The 18,232-nt window shown below is 45.7% G+C and overlaps 1 protein-coding gene across 3 annotated transcripts in view; it reads left to right on the top strand.

The window, feature by feature from the left end:
- GLI3 (GLI family zinc finger 3) overlaps positions 1–17,952 on the top strand; it is a 279,339-nt gene extending 261,387 nt beyond the window's left edge. For all 3 annotated transcript variants that reach the window (XM_062179474.1, XM_062179472.1, XM_062179473.1), the window contains 5 exons: positions 1,330–1,479; positions 2,691–2,855; positions 7,212–7,502; positions 11,682–12,009; positions 12,563–17,952. In XM_062179474.1, coding sequence (XP_062035458.1) covers positions 1,330–1,479; positions 2,691–2,855; positions 7,212–7,502; positions 11,682–12,009; positions 12,563–14,871 — 3,243 coding nt within the window. In that variant the 3' untranslated portion in view covers positions 14,872–17,952. The remainder of the gene's footprint in view (positions 1–1,329; positions 1,480–2,690; positions 2,856–7,211; positions 7,503–11,681; positions 12,010–12,562) is intronic.
- The last annotated feature ends 280 nt before the right edge of the window (positions 17,953–18,232 follow it).

Genomic DNA, 18,232 nt, shown 5'->3' with positions numbered 1-18,232 from the left:
CATTCCTTTGTTTTGTGTATGAAGAAAACCAAGATGCTTGGGACTAAATCATTTTGACAGCCACATAGTCCTCCTCTGGATGTCGTTCTTTCTTCTTTGATTCTTAGTTCAGAACCGTGAATTAAAGCTTAGTTTGAAAAGTGTTTCTGGTTTTTCGGTTCCTTGTTACAGAATGTGTGTGTGTGTGTGTGTGATGTGCATCCTCCTGGTGTGGGTGAGAGCTGGAGAACTCTGTAGTCCTATAGCCTTTACCTCCGTTTGGCAGATGAAAATTAGCAGAGGACAAGGATAGCTCAACTGCTCTTCTACAACTCTCCTACAACTAATTGCAAGTCTCAGAATTAAACTGTGCTCTTCAGATGCCCAGTGCAGTACTTCTGGGACACTAAGCTCCATCCTTGTAATATCACTCCTGTTAGTGAGGAAGCACACATGCACAGGTAGCAAGAGCAAACTACATGAGAAATACACTGACTTGGGGGCAGGCTTTTGCTACATCTGTGAAGACTCTGCTTGGGACCCCTTACCGCCCATATTGGAGTACCTGGGTTCGAGTCACAGCTCTGGTCCTGACTCTAGCCTCCTGGTAAGATGCATGCAGGGAGCAATAAGTGACAGTTCAAGTACTTGGTTTACCTTATACCCATTTGGGAGGCCTATATTTAGCTCCTGGTTCCTGGCATCTGCCTGTCGCATTCCCTAATCCAAATGCCCAATCGTTGCAGGCATTTGAAGAATGAACTAGTAGTAAATAGAAGTTATCACTCTCTAAATGTTTTTCAAATACCATAAACAAACAAACAAAAAGAACAAAACAGAGGCTGTTACACTAAGAACAATTTAAAAAAAAAAAAACACTGCCTAGAATTTAAAAAATTTTTAATATGGTGAAGTTATTCATGTAATCCTTAGGATCTAAGATTGGGACTTTTTTTTTTAAAAAAATTATTTATTTATTTGAAAGCCAAAGTTACAGAAAGAAAGAGAGAGAGATCTTCTATCCACTGGTTCACTCCCCAAATGGCCACAATGGCCTGAGCTGGACTGGTCCAAAGCCAGGAGCCAGGAGCCTCATCTGGGTTACTCACATGGGTGCAGAGACCCAAGCCTTGGGCCATCCTTTTCTGCTTTCCAAGGCACATTAGCAGGGAACTGGATCAGAAGTAGAGCAGCCAGGTCTCAAACTGCCAGCATCACAGGCGGTGGCTTTACCAGCTATGCCACAGCCCCGACCCTGGGGACATTTTTTGTACTTCCTTTTCTTGCCTTCGGAAACAAGTGATACACTTCCACTTTATTTCTCTCTCTCTCCCTTTCCTCAAATTGCAGCATATAAACAATGACCATATTCATGGAGAAAAGAAGGAATTCGTGTGCCGGTGGCTCGACTGCTCCAGAGAGCAGAAACCCTTCAAAGCCCAGTACATGCTGGTAGTGCATATGCGAAGACACACAGGCGAGAAGCCTCATAAATGCACTGTGAGTACCTGGTGGGCGGCAGGATTCGCACTGTGTTCCTTCTTCATACTCTTCAGGGCTCTATGTGCTGATGACTCCAACTCAGAGGAGGCACATGGTAGCTGGGGTGCTGCAAGAAGAGGGACAGAGCTGGGCCTTCTGATGAGTGCCAGGGTTTTAGAGCTACTGAGTTGCACCGAACAGTTCTGCAGAGTGGTGTGGCAGCTAGCAGCAGGTGGTGGGTGCTGAGTGAACACTCAGTCACTGTCAACCCCAGCCTGATAGCTCATCATGCCATAGGCCTCTGAAGGCAAAGGGAGGAGCCTAAATGGACTTTTAAAAAAGCTAATCCCTGTACATATTGAACATCCCTAATCCAAATATGTGAAATCTAAAATGTTCCAAAATCTGAAACTTTTTGAGTGCAGACATGATGCTACAAGTAGAAAATTCCATACCTGACCTCAAGTGACGGTTGCAATCAAAACACAGGTGCAGTAAAAAAAAAAATCATTGCATAAAATCACCTCCAGGCAGCGTGAGCAAGGTGTGTATGGGACATAAATGGATTTTGTTTTTAGACTTGGGCTCATCCCAAGATATCTTATTATGTGTATGCAAATATTCATAGTCTGAAAAAGATCAGATGCTCCTGGTGCCTAAGCATTTTGGGTAAGGGCTATGCAACCTGCACTTGGTTTTTAAGCTCCTGCACACGCACTCCTGCCATTCCCCTTAGCATAGTGCAGTCCCGTGGAGGAGGATGGGCTGCAGCAAGGCTGAGCTTTCTTTCATGAGGTGCCCGCGAGACACACTGGACACTGCTCAGCCCTGGTACTTTACATCTTAAAGGCCCTTTACAAACATGATCAAATTCCATGTCTTTGTATGGACACAAAGCCATATTAATGAACTTTGTGCTGAATCTGAAATCAGTGGGAATTCGAGGAGATCAGTGAGCAGATAATGAAAGGCATTGTGCACATTGAGCGGTCTATTAAAAAAAAACAAAACTTCAGGACTTTCACTGGCACTGAAAATGCTTTATCTTGAACTGCACCGAGCCACATCTGAATCCCAATAAATGCAGAGTTTAGTGGACTTTTTGTTCCTTGATTTTGAAAAGCTGCTGACCCTTGAAACGTCAGTTTTTCATCCACTTCGAGGGAATGTTAGGCAAAAGCTGCCATGACTATTGTGTGGAGTAATCCAGATTTACCTGTTGTCTTCAGTTTGAAGGTTGCACAAAGGCCTACTCGAGACTAGAAAACTTGAAAACGCACTTGAGATCTCACACTGGAGAGAAACCATACGTCTGCGAGCATGAAGGTTGCAACAAGGCTTTCTCAAACGCCTCTGATCGTGCCAAGCACCAAAACAGAACACATTCCAATGAGGTAAGTGTCTTCCACCCACCCAGAGCTCCTAGGTGGAAACAAAGAGCCCCCCCCCCCCCCCCCACCGCCCCCGGGAACATACATGGAAGGGCAGGGCGAGTTACCAGCATGAATGATTCTGACCTTGCAGGTGAAGGCTGGGGTCTCAGGGATGGGGCTGAAAACCAGACCTCATTTGGAGAGTAATGTGGACAAAGTGGGAATTTCTTGAAACTCCTAGTGAACTTAGTTTCATGTTGTTTGGAAATGCCACCTACTGGTCAAACAGTAGAAGCACTGAACTTGGAATCCTATCCACTTGCTTTGCCCTGAATAATATGAAACCATGCACACAGGAGAACCCTGTGAGCTCCATGGATGGATTCAGCTGCCAGCCTCACTTCTAGGACAACCACCTTTATTTGCTGTCTCCACGTGGTATCATAAGATGCATTGAATCAAAAAAGTTTATGAAGCAACCACTCATAGTTAAATACAATTTCCAGGTGTTCTAAACTCCAATGAATTTTGGAAGATACTCTCAGAAACTCAGCATGGTTTCCAGTCAGTAACTCAAAATGATGTATGGAATAAGGCTTTGTGGTAGCAGGTGGTTCCTATTGTGGTGCTATTGTTTTTAGGTAGTTACATCCCTCAAATTACAGAGAAGCATGAGAACAGAAGTCTCCAAATTAATTCTGATTATTTTTGAAAAAAAATATATTAGAGGGGTGATTTCCATTTACTGGTTCACTCCCACCAACCACTGGGGCTGGGCCAAGACCAGAACCAGCAGCCTGGAATTTAATCCAGGTTTCCCAAGTAGGTGGCAAAAACCTGCTAGGGTCTGCGTTGGCAGGAAGTTGAAGTGAAGCTAGAGCTGGGAATTGAATGCAAGAACTGCAGTATGGAACACTGATATCTTAACTGCTAAGCTAGATACCTGGTCTGTGCTTACGTATTAGTGCACACCTACCTGCACACCTCCAACTTCTTGGAGGTCTTGCTCAAGAAATACCTCTTCTGTGAAGCTTTTTCTTAAATGAATCAAGAAATTAACAAAAAAAAAAGTTCCCCACTTTTTGGGTAGAATTAGCATAGCTACCCAGAATTTGTTAGCTTGACACATAGTTCAGCCCCACAAAGTGTGTCATCAGTTTGCTTGAGGATCCTGTATTGTGCACACCTATGTCCTTGGAGTGGCTGTCCTTTGACTTCAGCAGATGGAGAGTTAGGGAGAGGAAATGTGGTAAAAAGCAAGTAAGTGAGTCACTCCACTCAACAGTCATGTGGCTTTTCAGCGGTGAAGATGGTCCTCACTGAGTTTTTTATGGAACTGATGGAACAAAAGTGCCTGAAAAGAGATTAACCACACTCTCTGAAACACACACTCACATACAGACTCACATCTGCAAGTTCATGGATACCTACTCTTTTTGAAAAGGTGGTGGAGGAACAAGAAATTTCAACTCTTTTGAAATCTCCTTGTGAACCAATTATTAGAAGACATTTTAGGGAAGGTGCCACACCTCCACGTTTTAATATCCAAAGTACTTTTTTTTGTCCAAAAATACTTACCATGTGCAATAGCTACACTATAATTTGTTGTACATATTGAGTGCAAAATAGGTAAACCCAGAGAGAAGAAATTAGAGTAGTGCTTTCCAGAAGCTAAGAGAAGAAGGCTTAAGGGTATTTGGAATTAATGGTGATGATTTACAACATTATGATGTACTAGATGCCACTGAATAGTGCAATTTAAAAGACTTCCTGTTATGGTATGGGACTTACATCTGAATTTCAAAAATTTGAGGGGCTTTGACTAACATCTTAGAACTTAATATATTTAACTGTATTTCATAATAAGCATTCATAACTATCATATTCATTAGAAATTTAGAAGATATCCATTTTTATAGCTTTTAAGCCAGTACTCTATCATGTTATAATAAAGAAATTTGGGTAGTAGATATGTTAATATTAGCAGTGTACACATGTAAACTTTTTATTTTTTTATTTTTATTTATTTTTTTATTTTTTATGAACTTCAAATATGTGCACATGTTTGTTTGCTTTAATTAATTGCATTATAGTTGAACCTGTGTTCTTCTGTGAGGTAAAAAATACAGTGCTATGTGAGAATTGAATATCTTATTAGATTAAGATATCTCCATCAATAATAACCTTCCTCAGGGTTGAACAATTAAATTATTAACCTGGATCAAAAATGCATAATTAAAATTTTACTCACAAACACATAAGTTGTTTTTCTCTATGCCATTTACAAACCTGTGGCCTTGCACATGAATGACAGGCAGTTTCAGATGCACCAAAATTAAGTTTGTCCAAGAAATCCAGATTCGTGTCATCAGACGGTCCTAGATGAAGCAGTGTATTTGCTTCCGTTGACTTGCACTTTCTCTGTACCTTCATTTATCCCCCTAACAAATACTGATGGCTGGTTCTGTGCCCAGGTTTTTGCTATTCAGGGTGTAGCAAGGAATGCAATGAAAGGGAATGGGAAGGGAGTGAAGTCCACTCCAGGGAGCTGTGACAGGTGCTGTGTCCCTCTGGCCATCCTGCCCATTCAGGGCCATTGCACTGTAGCAGTGGCTTTGCCAGGACTCTCGCTGCTGCAGACCACAGCTCAGGTGCCTCCCAAGGCTACCATTGAACAAGCTTCCTTGAGCACTGGTGCCCTTGAATCTCCCTCTCTCGAAAACCTGAAGGACTTTGTGTTTTCCACAGACTTTTTAAAAGTCCCTTCGATGTTCACATGCAAGGACACATGTGTACAAGTTGTACATGCCGCTCTCCCAGAAACTCAGGAGTATACTTCTTCCAAAGTAGCTGCTTCCTTATTTCTGGGCTAACCTGTAACAAACATGAATTTACTTATAGGAAGAGTAGTTCTCCGGTCTTGCTTTGTGCTCCTTGTCTCTCTCCTGGTCCCCATCCCCACACTGTTGGCCCATGCACCCAGCCTGCTTTTCTGCAGGCAAGACCTGCCATAGCAATGCCATGAACAAGCAGAGGGCCAGGGTGAGAGTACGGTAAGCTAATGGCACTCATCGTCAGGACCATTCTTCTGTCGCTAATGCGTAGAACTGGATGTGCTCACTTCATTATGTACATGCTGCAAATCACACGAGGTGCTGAATAGACGTAATTCCTAGTTAATGGGAACCAATTCGACCCAAAGGAATCTGAGAGTCAGAGGTGAAGGCTGTCAGGATAATTTTCAGAATCGGCTCGTCATTGCATTAGGACATTTCAGCATTTTAGGTAGCACTCAGTCTGTTCTGAGCTGTTAGAGAAAAAGCATCTTTCAGATACATGTATTCTACTGGACAGCATGTCTTTTAAAATGTAATGGGTACATTATATTAATCATGCTTTTTATGATGATTGCTTACTGATAGCTCATCTTCAGGTATACAGACATATAAATATATACTCACACAAGTATCCATGAATATATTATATTTCAAGCCAAGTGACTAAAGGTACAATTCTGATGTTGGGCAAGAGCCAAGTCCAGAAGTTCTGTCATAGGAGAAATATTTAGCTATAAGCCTACAGATAATTTTGGTAACTATCTGCAGGCTTAATCACCGACTCGCATAAGAAATGAAATTAGCATGACATAGTTTCTAAATCTTGGTACTCAGGAGGAGCACAGAGCAGGGATCCCAGTGTGCGGAGCACAGCCCATCGCCCTCTGCAGGTTCTGGTGCATATTCGTGGATGTCTGTAAAGGGGCTCTGGGACTGTGAAGATCAGAGGAGTGCAGGGTACGTTTGAGCCCTGACATCCACTCGCAGTTGTAAAGGTATCCAGAGAAACATGGTAGTGATATGTAACAGGGGACAGGATAGAAGTATCTTTTTTTTATTATGCCAGCGTATAAATAGCCGACTTTCAAAGAGGTCAGAGCCTCAGAACCAGGTTATCCATAATATATTTCTTCCCACCACCGCTTGTAAAGGATCTGCAGCATCAGCTAATTAGTGACAGGCACCTTTTTAGGCCTTCTTCCATCATCAGTAGCAGCATGGCACCGCAATGTCTGTTGAGCACCTGTCACAGCACCACCGCACTTCTTCCCACTCACAGCATAAGTGCATCCAACACCAGGATGGCAATTTCCACATTCGCAGCTCTCTTAGGCTCTCTCTAAAATAATCAGCTGTGGAGGCAGAGCCCATGGACACTGAGCACAGATCAGATGGCCTTATGAAACCATTAATTCCTAGAGGGATTTGTCTTCCCCTGAGCTTTGTGAATGCGTTTGGAATGAATTAAAAATACAGGGAGCGGACACAAAGGACTCACTTTCCTAAAACCTTGCTGTCTCGTTCTTGCTGCATTTGGCAGAAACCATATGTGTGCAAAATCCCAGGCTGCACTAAGCGTTACACAGACCCAAGCTCCCTCCGGAAACACGTGAAGACCGTGCATGGCCCAGAGGCTCATGTCACCAAGAAGCAGCGTGGGGACATGCATCCTCGGCCCCCGCCCCCACGAGACCCCGGCAGCCACTCACAGTCCAGGTCCCCCGGCCGGCCGACTCAGGGAGCCCTCGGGGAGCAGAAGGACCTCAGCAACACTACCTCAAAGCGGGACGAATGCCTCCAGGTGAAGACGGTCAAGGCCGAGAAACCCATGGTATGTCATTCTGTCTCCTGATCCTCCCAGGGCAGCCTGCGGCCCTATAGGTCCTTTAGAGCTTTAGATGGTCTGTTTCTAGTGTGAAGAGGTCCTGAGCCTGGTGACCTGCATTGCTTTAGCGGAAGTTGATCTGCAGAGAATAACTGAGCTCAGAAAAGAGCTCCCGGGTTTCCAGACTGTTTTTAAAATCAGTCCCGAGCCATACCCCTTGTGGCAGGAAGAAAGATGCAGCTGTCTCTTTAGTGTGCCTGTAATGTAGAAATCACTCATTGGGTCTCTTCGTAAACATGCTTTCTGTCTTCTTGGCCCCAGTGACCCCAAGATAAAGAAGTCGCAATGCCTATTCTTTAGGGGTTTACAATCCAGAGGGATAGACCGAAAAACAAATAGTTCCCACTCAGTGTGAGGGCCGTGAACACAGGGCTGTGTGGAGTGTTCAAGAGAGGAGCTAAATGCCTGTGCACTCAAGGGTGAGGCCGCAGGGACCCAGACAGGAAGTTCAGCCCAGAGAAGGAGAAGAGGCAGGCAGAGAGGCTGCAGCCCTAGGGCCCTGGGGGGATGCACAGAAACAGAGGGGGTGAGGACGGGAAGGATGTGTTTACAACAGGGAATGAAATGGCAGGGTCCACTCATTTTTAAAAACAAGAACTTTGGTCCCAGTAGACTGGGCAAACTGGAGACCATTTCTGCAGCTGGGCTTGAACCAAGGAGATGGAGACAAGGGAGGAAATGCAAAGGTTCTTAAAGGCAAATATCATTATGGTTCAGTAGATAATGGAATATGTAGATTATGCTACTCTTGTCAGCTGTTACTAAACTGCTATTGTTGATGAGTGTGCTCTCATAAAACACCTAAAAATTTCCAAAGGGCAAAAAGAAACAAAGTGGGCAGTAGAGGAGAAATAGTACCTTTCTGTTTGGCCATGTGTATAATGGACATACCTGAGAATATACTGGATTCTAGCCTGTCACCCTCTGACTGGCAGAGGAAGTGTGCCAGGTGGAAGTCCCCCACGTAGACTTCCGGACACGTAGACATGATCAGGCAGGCAGATTTATACTCCACTCAGGGAAGCATTTTCTGACTGTCAGAGCGGTCCTGCGGTTGGATGGGTGTCCTCAGATTCATGAGATGTCAGTCTGCAGCAGCAAGTATGGGCAGGAGAGAACATACATGCAGTTTCTCCACTGGCTGGATGGGAAGCTGTATGTTAATGATCTTAATGAGTACATCTCTGAACTCTTCCACAGTGGTGTAGAGCGACATTAAGTCTAGCCAAAAATAATAAAAACAGGCTATCCAGATTAATCTTTATTTCTCAGTGGGTAGCTATATTTTGCTTTTAAGAACCATCTTAATAGAATTTCCGTGTGCTATGAACACTGTATTTTTAAATTGATCAGCTGATGAACTATATTTTGTATGTATTTTTTGGAAGGAAGCACATATCTGCTCCTCAAAATAAAGCCCACAGATATAATAATTATGCAGAACATTAAACAATTTATCATCAAGTGTTTAATGAAAAAAGGTCATTGAATTTAGGATCTCCTAGATTACGTGATCAAAAGATGATTGATGTTCTTGGGACATCCTTAGAACCCAGAGTCTCTTATACCTTTAATATATATCCCTAACTGAAGAAAATTTACCTTCTCCTCTTCCAACATGTATTGTCTTAAAAAAATTAGTAGAAATAAATACTTATAGTTTTGGCTCCATGATATTGAGATGCCCCAATGGGTACAATATTTTATAAAGTAATTAAATCATAGAAACATGGGACTAGACAAGATCATTGAGAAAAAGGGCACCATACTTTCCAGGTGTTCATAAGTCAATCACCTGTGCACAGTAAACTGTTAGGAGTCTGTGCACTCACATTTAAATATGGGTAGATATCTTCACGGGCATTTACCGATGCACATGAGATTTACATTTCTAATATTCTTTCTCTAAAAACATGTCTTTAATTTGATCATCTTGCTATAAATTAAATTCTTTCTTCTTTTTTCTTATTAATGCAACATCTCTTCTGTCTAATGCTCCTAAATGTCTTGTTCTCACTTCCTAAGGACAGTGGGTAATAAGGTGAGGGAAATTTTGGCTTCTCTGTTCTTTTTGCTTTGTTTTCATTTTGACATTTCACTTTTGCTCATTTCATTTTCTTTTGTGTGTGACCTCGTGGTAATTCTGGTAGTGAACATTACTCAGTTATGTTTCATATATAGAAGCAACATGTTTTGCACATTCAGCATGTGGACAGTGTGGAGTTAAATGGTGAAATCCATTGTTCTTATTTGTCTGGGTTCTCATAATAAGTCACACCAGGGCCGACCAAGCAGATGTTCTCAAATTCGACTGAATTATTGTACTGAGCAGTGTAAATTCTTTTTTGTACCAGATGTGCACCACCTTCTTTGAGGAAGCTCTGAATACATGTGTTGTTAGTAGTTCAACTTAACATGTAACATATATGAGCTCACTGAAGCAGCTTTTTAATTGTAAGTGCATGTCTGCTTTCTTGCACTCTCTTAAAGTGTGTGTCTGCATGTGTGTGTACATATACGTACAGAATACACACAGATTTATACCACACACACTGAATAAAGAAATCCAGAGCTCTGGAAATGACAAGTATCTTGGGAAGGAACAGGTGGTCTGGCACTCCAAGACTTGGCAGAGGTTAAAATTAAGGAGGGCTTCACCTGTTCATGACCATATTTGCATACCTTCCTTTGCTCTGCTTGGTTGCCTGGGACAAAGTTAGTGATCATGTGGCACTCAATTAGAAAATTCATTTGCTTGGGTGTATGTACTCTGATAGCAGAAATGTATTTCAAGTTCCATGGAGAAGACTTATCTCTACAAACACCTTCTGACAGCAGCTTGCATTTCACCTGAGAGTCACGGAGGGGGTTTGTAGTAGTCTCTCCCTAGGAAGGGCTCTCCTTTGGCTGCCTCCGTGGGTCAAGTTTTTATAGAACATTGGAGAAGTTGCTGCAGAGGCATGGAAGTGACCAGCCTACAAGTCTAGGGTAGTGCCACCATTCACTTTATGACTTTGGGTAGTCACTGGGCTTCTCTGAACATCACTTTCTTATCCACACATAAAGGGTGGCTGTCTCAGTCCACCAGAACAGCACTGGAATTTTTGAAAGAACAGTTCTGTACCATGCTAGCTGCCCTCTGCAGTGCAGGCCATGTGCTGTAGTGCTCCCCAGACACTGAGGTGGCCAGGTTTTCAACTCCCCTATTCTCAAGAGTCTTGGAAAACATAGGAGGTGGTACTTACTCTGAGTGAGAAACCAACTAGAGTAAGTCCCTGTTAATCACACAAGTTTCTTCCAGGATCCACTTAGCTGGGACTAGGAAAACACTTTCGGGTTCTCGTATTAGGAGCACTAAAGGGATGGGTCCAATCATCCCACAGATTCAGGATGGCTGTGATCTGTAGCTTTTTCTTCTCTGAGTATAGCAGATCAGTGATTGAAGTTTTATCTCTTACAGCTGCACTTACCCATATCCTGGTTGCACTTCCACAATGCAGGAAAACTTTCTATGAGTTTGGGTACCAGCCCTGAACAGTCTTGTTGGAGAGAAAGCAATGTGTGCTTATGGAGCAAATCTTACACATGCATTTTAGCTGAGCAAAACAAACCCCAAAGACAGAAATGACCTGGGAAAAGATAGTGCCCTTTGAACCAATACCCTTTGAACCATTACCCAGGTCTTTTCATATGTGTCTTCTGTGGGCATCACACTTAACTCTCAACAACTCCTAAAATAAGTTGTCCCCATTTCACAGATAAGGAAACTGGAGTTGGGAGTGGCTAAGTAATTTTCCCAAAGAATAAAGTTCTGGACATGGGGCTGGAGCCCAGGAAGGGTGTCTGCAGAGTTGGCCTTTGGGGCAGGCGTCTGGCTGCCCTCATGCCAGTCACACGGTATCTAGGCATTCTCTGCTGTCCATTGCCTCCCACTGCACATCAGCTTAGTGGTCCATCATTCATTTTGGCCAGGGAGACCATGTCCATTCACTAGAGCTTAGTTTTTCTTCTCATACAACCCACTGATAATCCCCAACGTCTTGGCATGCATGCGCTCTCATTATTGACTTGGTTTCCTTTACCCTTCCTCATGCCCTTTCTGCCCTTTCCTCTTGACTCCAACAGACATCTCAGCCAAGCCCTGGTGGTCAGTCTTCATGCAGCAGCCAGCAGTCCCCCATCAGCAACTATTCCAACAGTGGGCTCGAGCTTCCTCTGACTGATGGAGGTAGTGTAGCAGACCTCAGTGCCATCGACGAAACCCCAATCATGGACTCGACCATTTCCACTGCAACCACAGCCCTTGCTTTGCAAGCCAGGAGAAACCCGGCAGGGACCAAATGGATGGAGCACGTAAAACTCGAAAGGCTAACCCAAGTGAATGGAATGCTTCCGCGACTGAACCCTATTCTACCCCCCAAAGCCCCTGCAGTCTCTCCTCTCATAGGAAATGGTGAGTTCCGCAGCAGATCATACATCTGCTCAGGTTTGTTCTGTCCTTTTAAATGCAGCCAGAGCCCTGGGAGCAGAAGCAGGCCCTCTTTTTTTTTTTTTTTTTTTTTTTTTTCAGTTTCTCCATCAATCCCAAGAGTATGCCATAACGCTCCATGGTAATGCTGAAACCATACCCATTCAAAGTTTTTTTGTTTGTTTGTTTGAATGGATGGTGTGTATTTTTAAGACAAGGGGCACAAGAATGATACTGGGGTGGAAAAAAGACTAAGCATGTACCTGACTCATTCTGGTGGTGTTGGTTGGTTGAAGCCAGGGGCTGCAGACCCCTGTAAAGTTGTATTGATACCCAGCCATGTGGGTCCCTTCGCTCTGTTGTTCTGTGTGCACTCTGGCGCTAGATCACAAAGTCACACGGTTGTGACAGAAACTGAACATACTACCACCTGACCCTTTGCAGAAAGAGCTTGCGAACGGCCAGGTTAAGTCATCCTCGAAATGGATTCATCCCTCTGACCTCTCTGCCTTTCTCTCTCCGTGCCCTTTCTCTCCAGGCACGCAGTCCAACAGCAGCTGCAGCGCGGGAGCGCCCGTGACTCTTCTCCCGAACAGAAGCGACCTCTCCGGGGTGGACATCACCATGCTGAACATGCTCAACCGCAGGGACAGCAGCACCAGCACCATCAGCTCGGCCTACCTGAGCAGCCGCCGCTCCTCGGGCATCTCGCCCTGCTTCTCCAGCCGGAGGTCCAGCGAGGCGTCGCAGGCCGAGGGGCGGCCCCAGAACGTGAGCGTGGCCGACTCCTACGACCCCATCTCCACCGACGCCTCGCGCAGGTCCAGCGAGGCCAGCCAGGGAGACGGGTTGCCCAGCCTGCTCAGCCTCACGCCGGCCCAGCAGTACCGCCTAAAGGCCAAATACGCGGCGGCCACGGGTGGCCCGCCACCCACGCCCCTGCCCCACATGGAGAGGCTGAGCCTGAAGACCAGGATGGCCCTGCTCGGGGACGGACGGGAGGCTGCGGTGACCCTGCCGCCCGTGCACCCTCCGCGGAGGTGCAGCGATGGCGGGGCGCACAGTTATGGCCGGCGCCACCTGCTGCCCCACGACGCCCTGGGCCACGGCGTGCGGAGAGCCAGCGACCCCGTGCGGACCGTGTCGGAAAACCTCTCTCTGCCCCGGGTGCAGCGTTTCAGCAGCCTCAACAGCTTCAACCCTCCGGGGCTGCTGCCGACCGCCGAAAAGCGTAACCTAGTGCTTCAGAATTACACGCGGCCCGAAGGCGGCCCCGCCCGGCACTTCCATGCGTCCCCCTGCCCTCCCAGCATCAGCGAGAACGTCACCCTGGAGTCCCTGATCATGGATGCGGATGCCAGCCTGAATGATGAGGATTTCTTGCCGGATGACGTCGTGCAGTATTTAAATTCTCAGAACCAAGCCGGGTACGGGCAGCACTTCCCAGAGGACAGTAAGGGGACCTCCGGGGCAGGTGACTTCGACCAGCCCGGGCTGCCGGACAGTCACCTGGGCCAGCAGTACCGCGCCCTGGAGCAGCCCTGCACTGAAGGCAGCAAAACCGATCTGCCCATCCAGTGGAACGAAGTCAGCTCCGGGAGCGCCGACCTGTCCTCGTCCAAGCTCAAGTGCGGCCAGCGGTCGGCCGTGCCACAGGCCCGCGCCTTTGGGTTATACAACAACACGGCCGTCCACCCGCAGCATCCAGCGAGGAGCAGCGGGGCTGGCACCGCTGGGGGGTACCCGACCCTGGGTGAGAGCAGCAGCTCCTACAGTGGCCCGGAGCCCTTGGCCCTCCACAGCGGGGGTGGAGCTGGCCCGGGTGCAAACGCCTTCCATGAACAGCCCTACAAGGCCCAGCAGTATGGAAATTGTCTCAGCAGGCAGCCAGGGGCTCCCGGTGTGCTAGACGGTGCCTGTGGTGCTGGGGTCCCAGGGTCCAAGCTGAAAAGCACCGCCATGCAAGGAAATGGGGGCCCGCTGGATTTTGGCCTGTCTGGGGTGCCCAGTGAGCCAGCTGGTGGCATGCTGAGTGGCATGCAGGCTCAAGACCCGGTGGGACAGGGGTTCCTTGCCCACCAGCTGCTCGGCGACAGCACGCAGCACCAGGGGGCAGGCCGCCCCGGTCCGCAGATGCTAGGGCAGGTTAGTGCTACCTCACACATCAACATCTTTCAAGGGCCAGAGAGCTGCCTGCCGGGGACTCACGGGCTCAGCAGCCAGCCATCAAGCTTAGCAGGTGTCAGGGGCTACCAGCTGTGTGCCGGCTATGGGGGCAGCAGACGCCAGGCTGTGCCGAGGGGCAGCCTTCCTCTGCAGCAAGGACAACAAGGTGACACGAGTCAGACCTGCAGGGTGAATGGCATCAAGATGGAGATCCAAGGGCAGCCCCAGCAGCTCTGTTCTAATATGCAGAATTACTCCGGTCAGTTCTATGACCAAACCGTGGGCTTCAGTCAGCAAGACACGAAAGCTGGTTCATTCTCCGTTGCAGAAGCCAGCTGCCTGCTACAGGGAGCCAGTGCCGAAAACTCTGAGTTACTTTCCCCAGGTGCTAACCAGGTGACAAGCACAGTTGACAGCCTCGACAGCCATGACCTGGAAGGAGTGCAGATTGATTTTGATGCCATCATAGACGACGGGGACCATGCCAGCCTCATGTCTGGGGCCCTGAGCCCAAGTATCATTCAGAACCTTTCCCATAGCTCCTCCCGCCTCACTACGCCACGGGCGTCCCTCCCGTTCCCAGCCCTGTCTATGAGCACCACCAACATGGCTATAGGAGACATGAGTTCTTTGCTGACCTCCCTCGCGGAAGAAAGCAAATTCCTTGCAGTTATGCAATAGGCGTTAGGAAAAAGGACTGCAAACAGACGTGAAACTTTTAGGAGTTGAAAGATGAAATGGACTCCATGTTTGGCTGGTTTGTTTTTTCAGTTCTGTATGTATTTTAGCAATCTCATCTCACCTAACTGGGATGTGTTTCAAGTATATTCCTTTTATGGAAAAGGACTCTGCAAAACCCTAAAGTATTCTAGGGAGAAACTGTCTTCCAGTTCAGTTTTGAGTCAGTATTGTTATATTCCAAACACCGTCTTTTTTTTTTTTTTTAACTGTAAGCCCATCCCTGTTTTTAGTAAACCAGTGTAAATGTGTGATGTGCATGTTCTTTCTTTTAGAAGAGAGGTCAAATGAAAGGATTTGACGCGTTTCTTTGTTACTCAAAGGAAGTAGGAGTTGGGGTGCTTGTGACCAAGGGGTTAACACTTCCAGCTTTTCAAAATTTTCCTGTACATGGGCTCAATGTTTTTTGTTTTGCTTTTAATCCCCACATTGGGCACAGAATCAGAATATGGAGAGTGAGTTTGAAACTCTTTTGTGGGTGCACTGTGGCAGAGATAACACTTTGGGCACGCTCCCCACCCTAAGTCAATTCAGGGCAGACTTCAGACAGTACAGAAGTGGACACTTGGGGCTCTTGCCAGTGGAATGGGTTGCTCACAGCTTGGGTTTTCAGTTCTGCGTGTATGTGAGTGCTTGTTTCTATGGTCAGTTCTCAGCTCATTGGCCTCTTTCCTTTCAACCTTCAGGAGCATTCAGTGCTGTGTGGCACTGTGGTGAGAGAGGGGGCAGGCAGTTGGTGACACTCAAACATGTAGCTGTTTTAACCCATTTTGGTAAGGCATTAGATAGATTGTAGATTGAAGAAATTGGGTAGAATTAGTTTGGGGAAGATTTGTGGGTTTGCTGTATTTGTCAGTTACTGCCATCTCTTTCCCCATTATCATAGATAACTGAGAATTGATTATATATAGCTCTAAGTATCTAGGTATTTAAACAATCCCACAACTGGCTATACATTAACATTTATTAATTCCACTGTAGTGAAGGAGTTTTCTATTATAAACACCCTATTTTCAGGGATTTATAAAATTTCATTGTAAAGATAAAGCTCACAGACATTGATATTGGGAGTAAATTGCCTCAACCATTTTTCAGCATATGAGAGCACTAAGGAAGATATTTCACAGCTGTGTGGATGCCTCTGTAACATCCCATTGATTGAAAGCTGCATCCACTTAAGAAGTTAAGTCCATATTGTGGACTAGTATCTGTACTTTTGTTTTGGATTAAAACATTTAAATATTTTAAAAGTACAGCTACTCCCCATGTACAGTTGATACACATCAAGATCATACTATGTGTGCACAAAGAGTACATGGATTATCCAGCATAGTGCTTTCAAAAATATGTAAACTATTAAAAATTATGAACGCTTCAAACTACTTCCTGTATTCTGTCCCCATTGGCCTCCCGATTGGATTTACTCAAAATGATTCATGATTCAATTGTATGGCTTTTGCCCTTGTTTCTGCCATTTGAATTAGTACCAAGACGGTCAAATAAAGCATGGGATAATAGACACATTAGGACCAGCCCATCTTTCTTATGTTTATTTTCTCTCATTTGGACCAAGAATCTCAGCATAGAGTTGAATCTGCCACTTGGGACTATGTGGTTAAAACTGTTGAGCTGGCTTTTAATCAAACATCCCTGAGACCAGAAGCAGGATGCTCATTCCTCCCCCACACCCTGCTGTCCTGCTCCAGAGAGCACCTTCCTTTAATTCCAAGGATGTATCCCCTTTGGAACAGCTCACGAGAGAACTACTGATCTGAACTCAGGAGAGTAGAGTCTCTACCACTTTGCAGCTGAAAAAGCAAGGCCTTTTCTGTATTCCTCAAATAGGTCACCATCGAGCCTCCACTTGCTGAATCTCATTTTTCTATGAACCTTGGAATCTCCAGGTCCTGGCCTTGCACACTGTCACAGGCTGACCCAATCCCTTTCCTACTTGGTTTCAGATGCTTTTCCCTTTGTTTTCAGGTTACCTTCAGGGTCCCCCTCTTCTTTACTTGCCATATTTGTACTCATTTTCTTTGCTATTGCCTATAGATTTGCAGGAGACACACATTTCAGCTTAATATTTGGCTTCTCTCAGTATAGAAATTCTAGAAGAAAGGAGGAGAGGAGGGAGGGAAGAAGAAAGTGAACCTTTCCAGGACTCCAGTGATCTGTCATGACAGCCCAGTGGAAGGAAGATCTTTTAAGGTCACTTAGAAGTGAGCCTGTGGGGACATGCAATCTCCATAGACTTGGCATCTATCACATCTTGAGGTACCCACCACCAGCCTCCAGCCTTCTGCCCAGTTTCTTTGACCTATGCATTTAGAGAGATGGCATTGACTCCTACTTTCTATAATAAATGTAGGCTTATACATGGGACTCCTGTTTGACATCTGTGTGAAACTTATTTTAATTTTTCAGACCATTCTCGTTTTATTTTTCTAAGGAACTAATTGAACTACCCCTGCTCCTCACACATGGGCTCATTCTCTTGAGCTCCAAAGTTTTGATTCTTACAATGTATGTGCCTTATTTTCTGTTAATCTTGTCAACGCGAGGGGCCAGTGGGTGTTGCCCAATCAGCGCTCTGAAGCCAGAGTGCAGTCTGAGCTGTCTTGTCACCTGGTTTCCTGTGTCGTTTTGAACTGAAAGGAGGATGTCCTCTTCCGACAAGTTACCCCGTGTATCCTGCAAACATGTAAGATAAAATACAAGTTCATTTTTTTCACCTTTTTTAGAGTTTTTAAAAAATAAAATGTGTAATCCTTTTTAAAAAGAAACACATGTAAAAACATTTAAGTATTGTAGGCATAGTGTTCGTATGTGACCAGCCCCGGGCCTCCTTGGGATGAGCCTGTAGCCCCTGCAATGCTCAGTGCCCACCTCAAGCCCAGGGGCTGCAGCCCAGCCATAGATGAACTCTTACCTTTGCTTCCAGAACCACTTAGTCCTTTTGTAACAAAAAAAAAAGTGTTTCTTACAATGTCAATAAAAAACTTTGTACTGAATTTTTCTATTGAGCTGTTTATTTAATTCATACCCGAATGGGAAGAGTGCTTTCTTTGGAAAAAATCCGTAGCCTGAGTTGGGATCCAGATTCTCCCATAAACTGAGAGCATGCTTTCTCCGAGACTCAGGTCATTCGTCCCTAAGGTGGAGAACAAGATATCACCACACGCTGCTCCTGGGGTTGTGAGGATGTGTGCTGGGAGGCGCACCAACTACCAGCTGTGACCACTCTCGTTTCTCTTACGTCACTGCTTGGCTAGACTCTAGGAGGAGTTGACTCCATAGGGTTGAA

This window comes from Lepus europaeus, chromosome 20, assembly GCF_033115175.1.
Source record: "Lepus europaeus isolate LE1 chromosome 20, mLepTim1.pri, whole genome shotgun sequence".
Classification (NCBI taxonomy): domain Eukaryota; kingdom Metazoa; phylum Chordata; class Mammalia; order Lagomorpha; family Leporidae; genus Lepus; species Lepus europaeus.
Note: the sequence above shows the minus strand (reverse complement) of the source record. Positions and strands in the feature narration are given on the sequence as shown.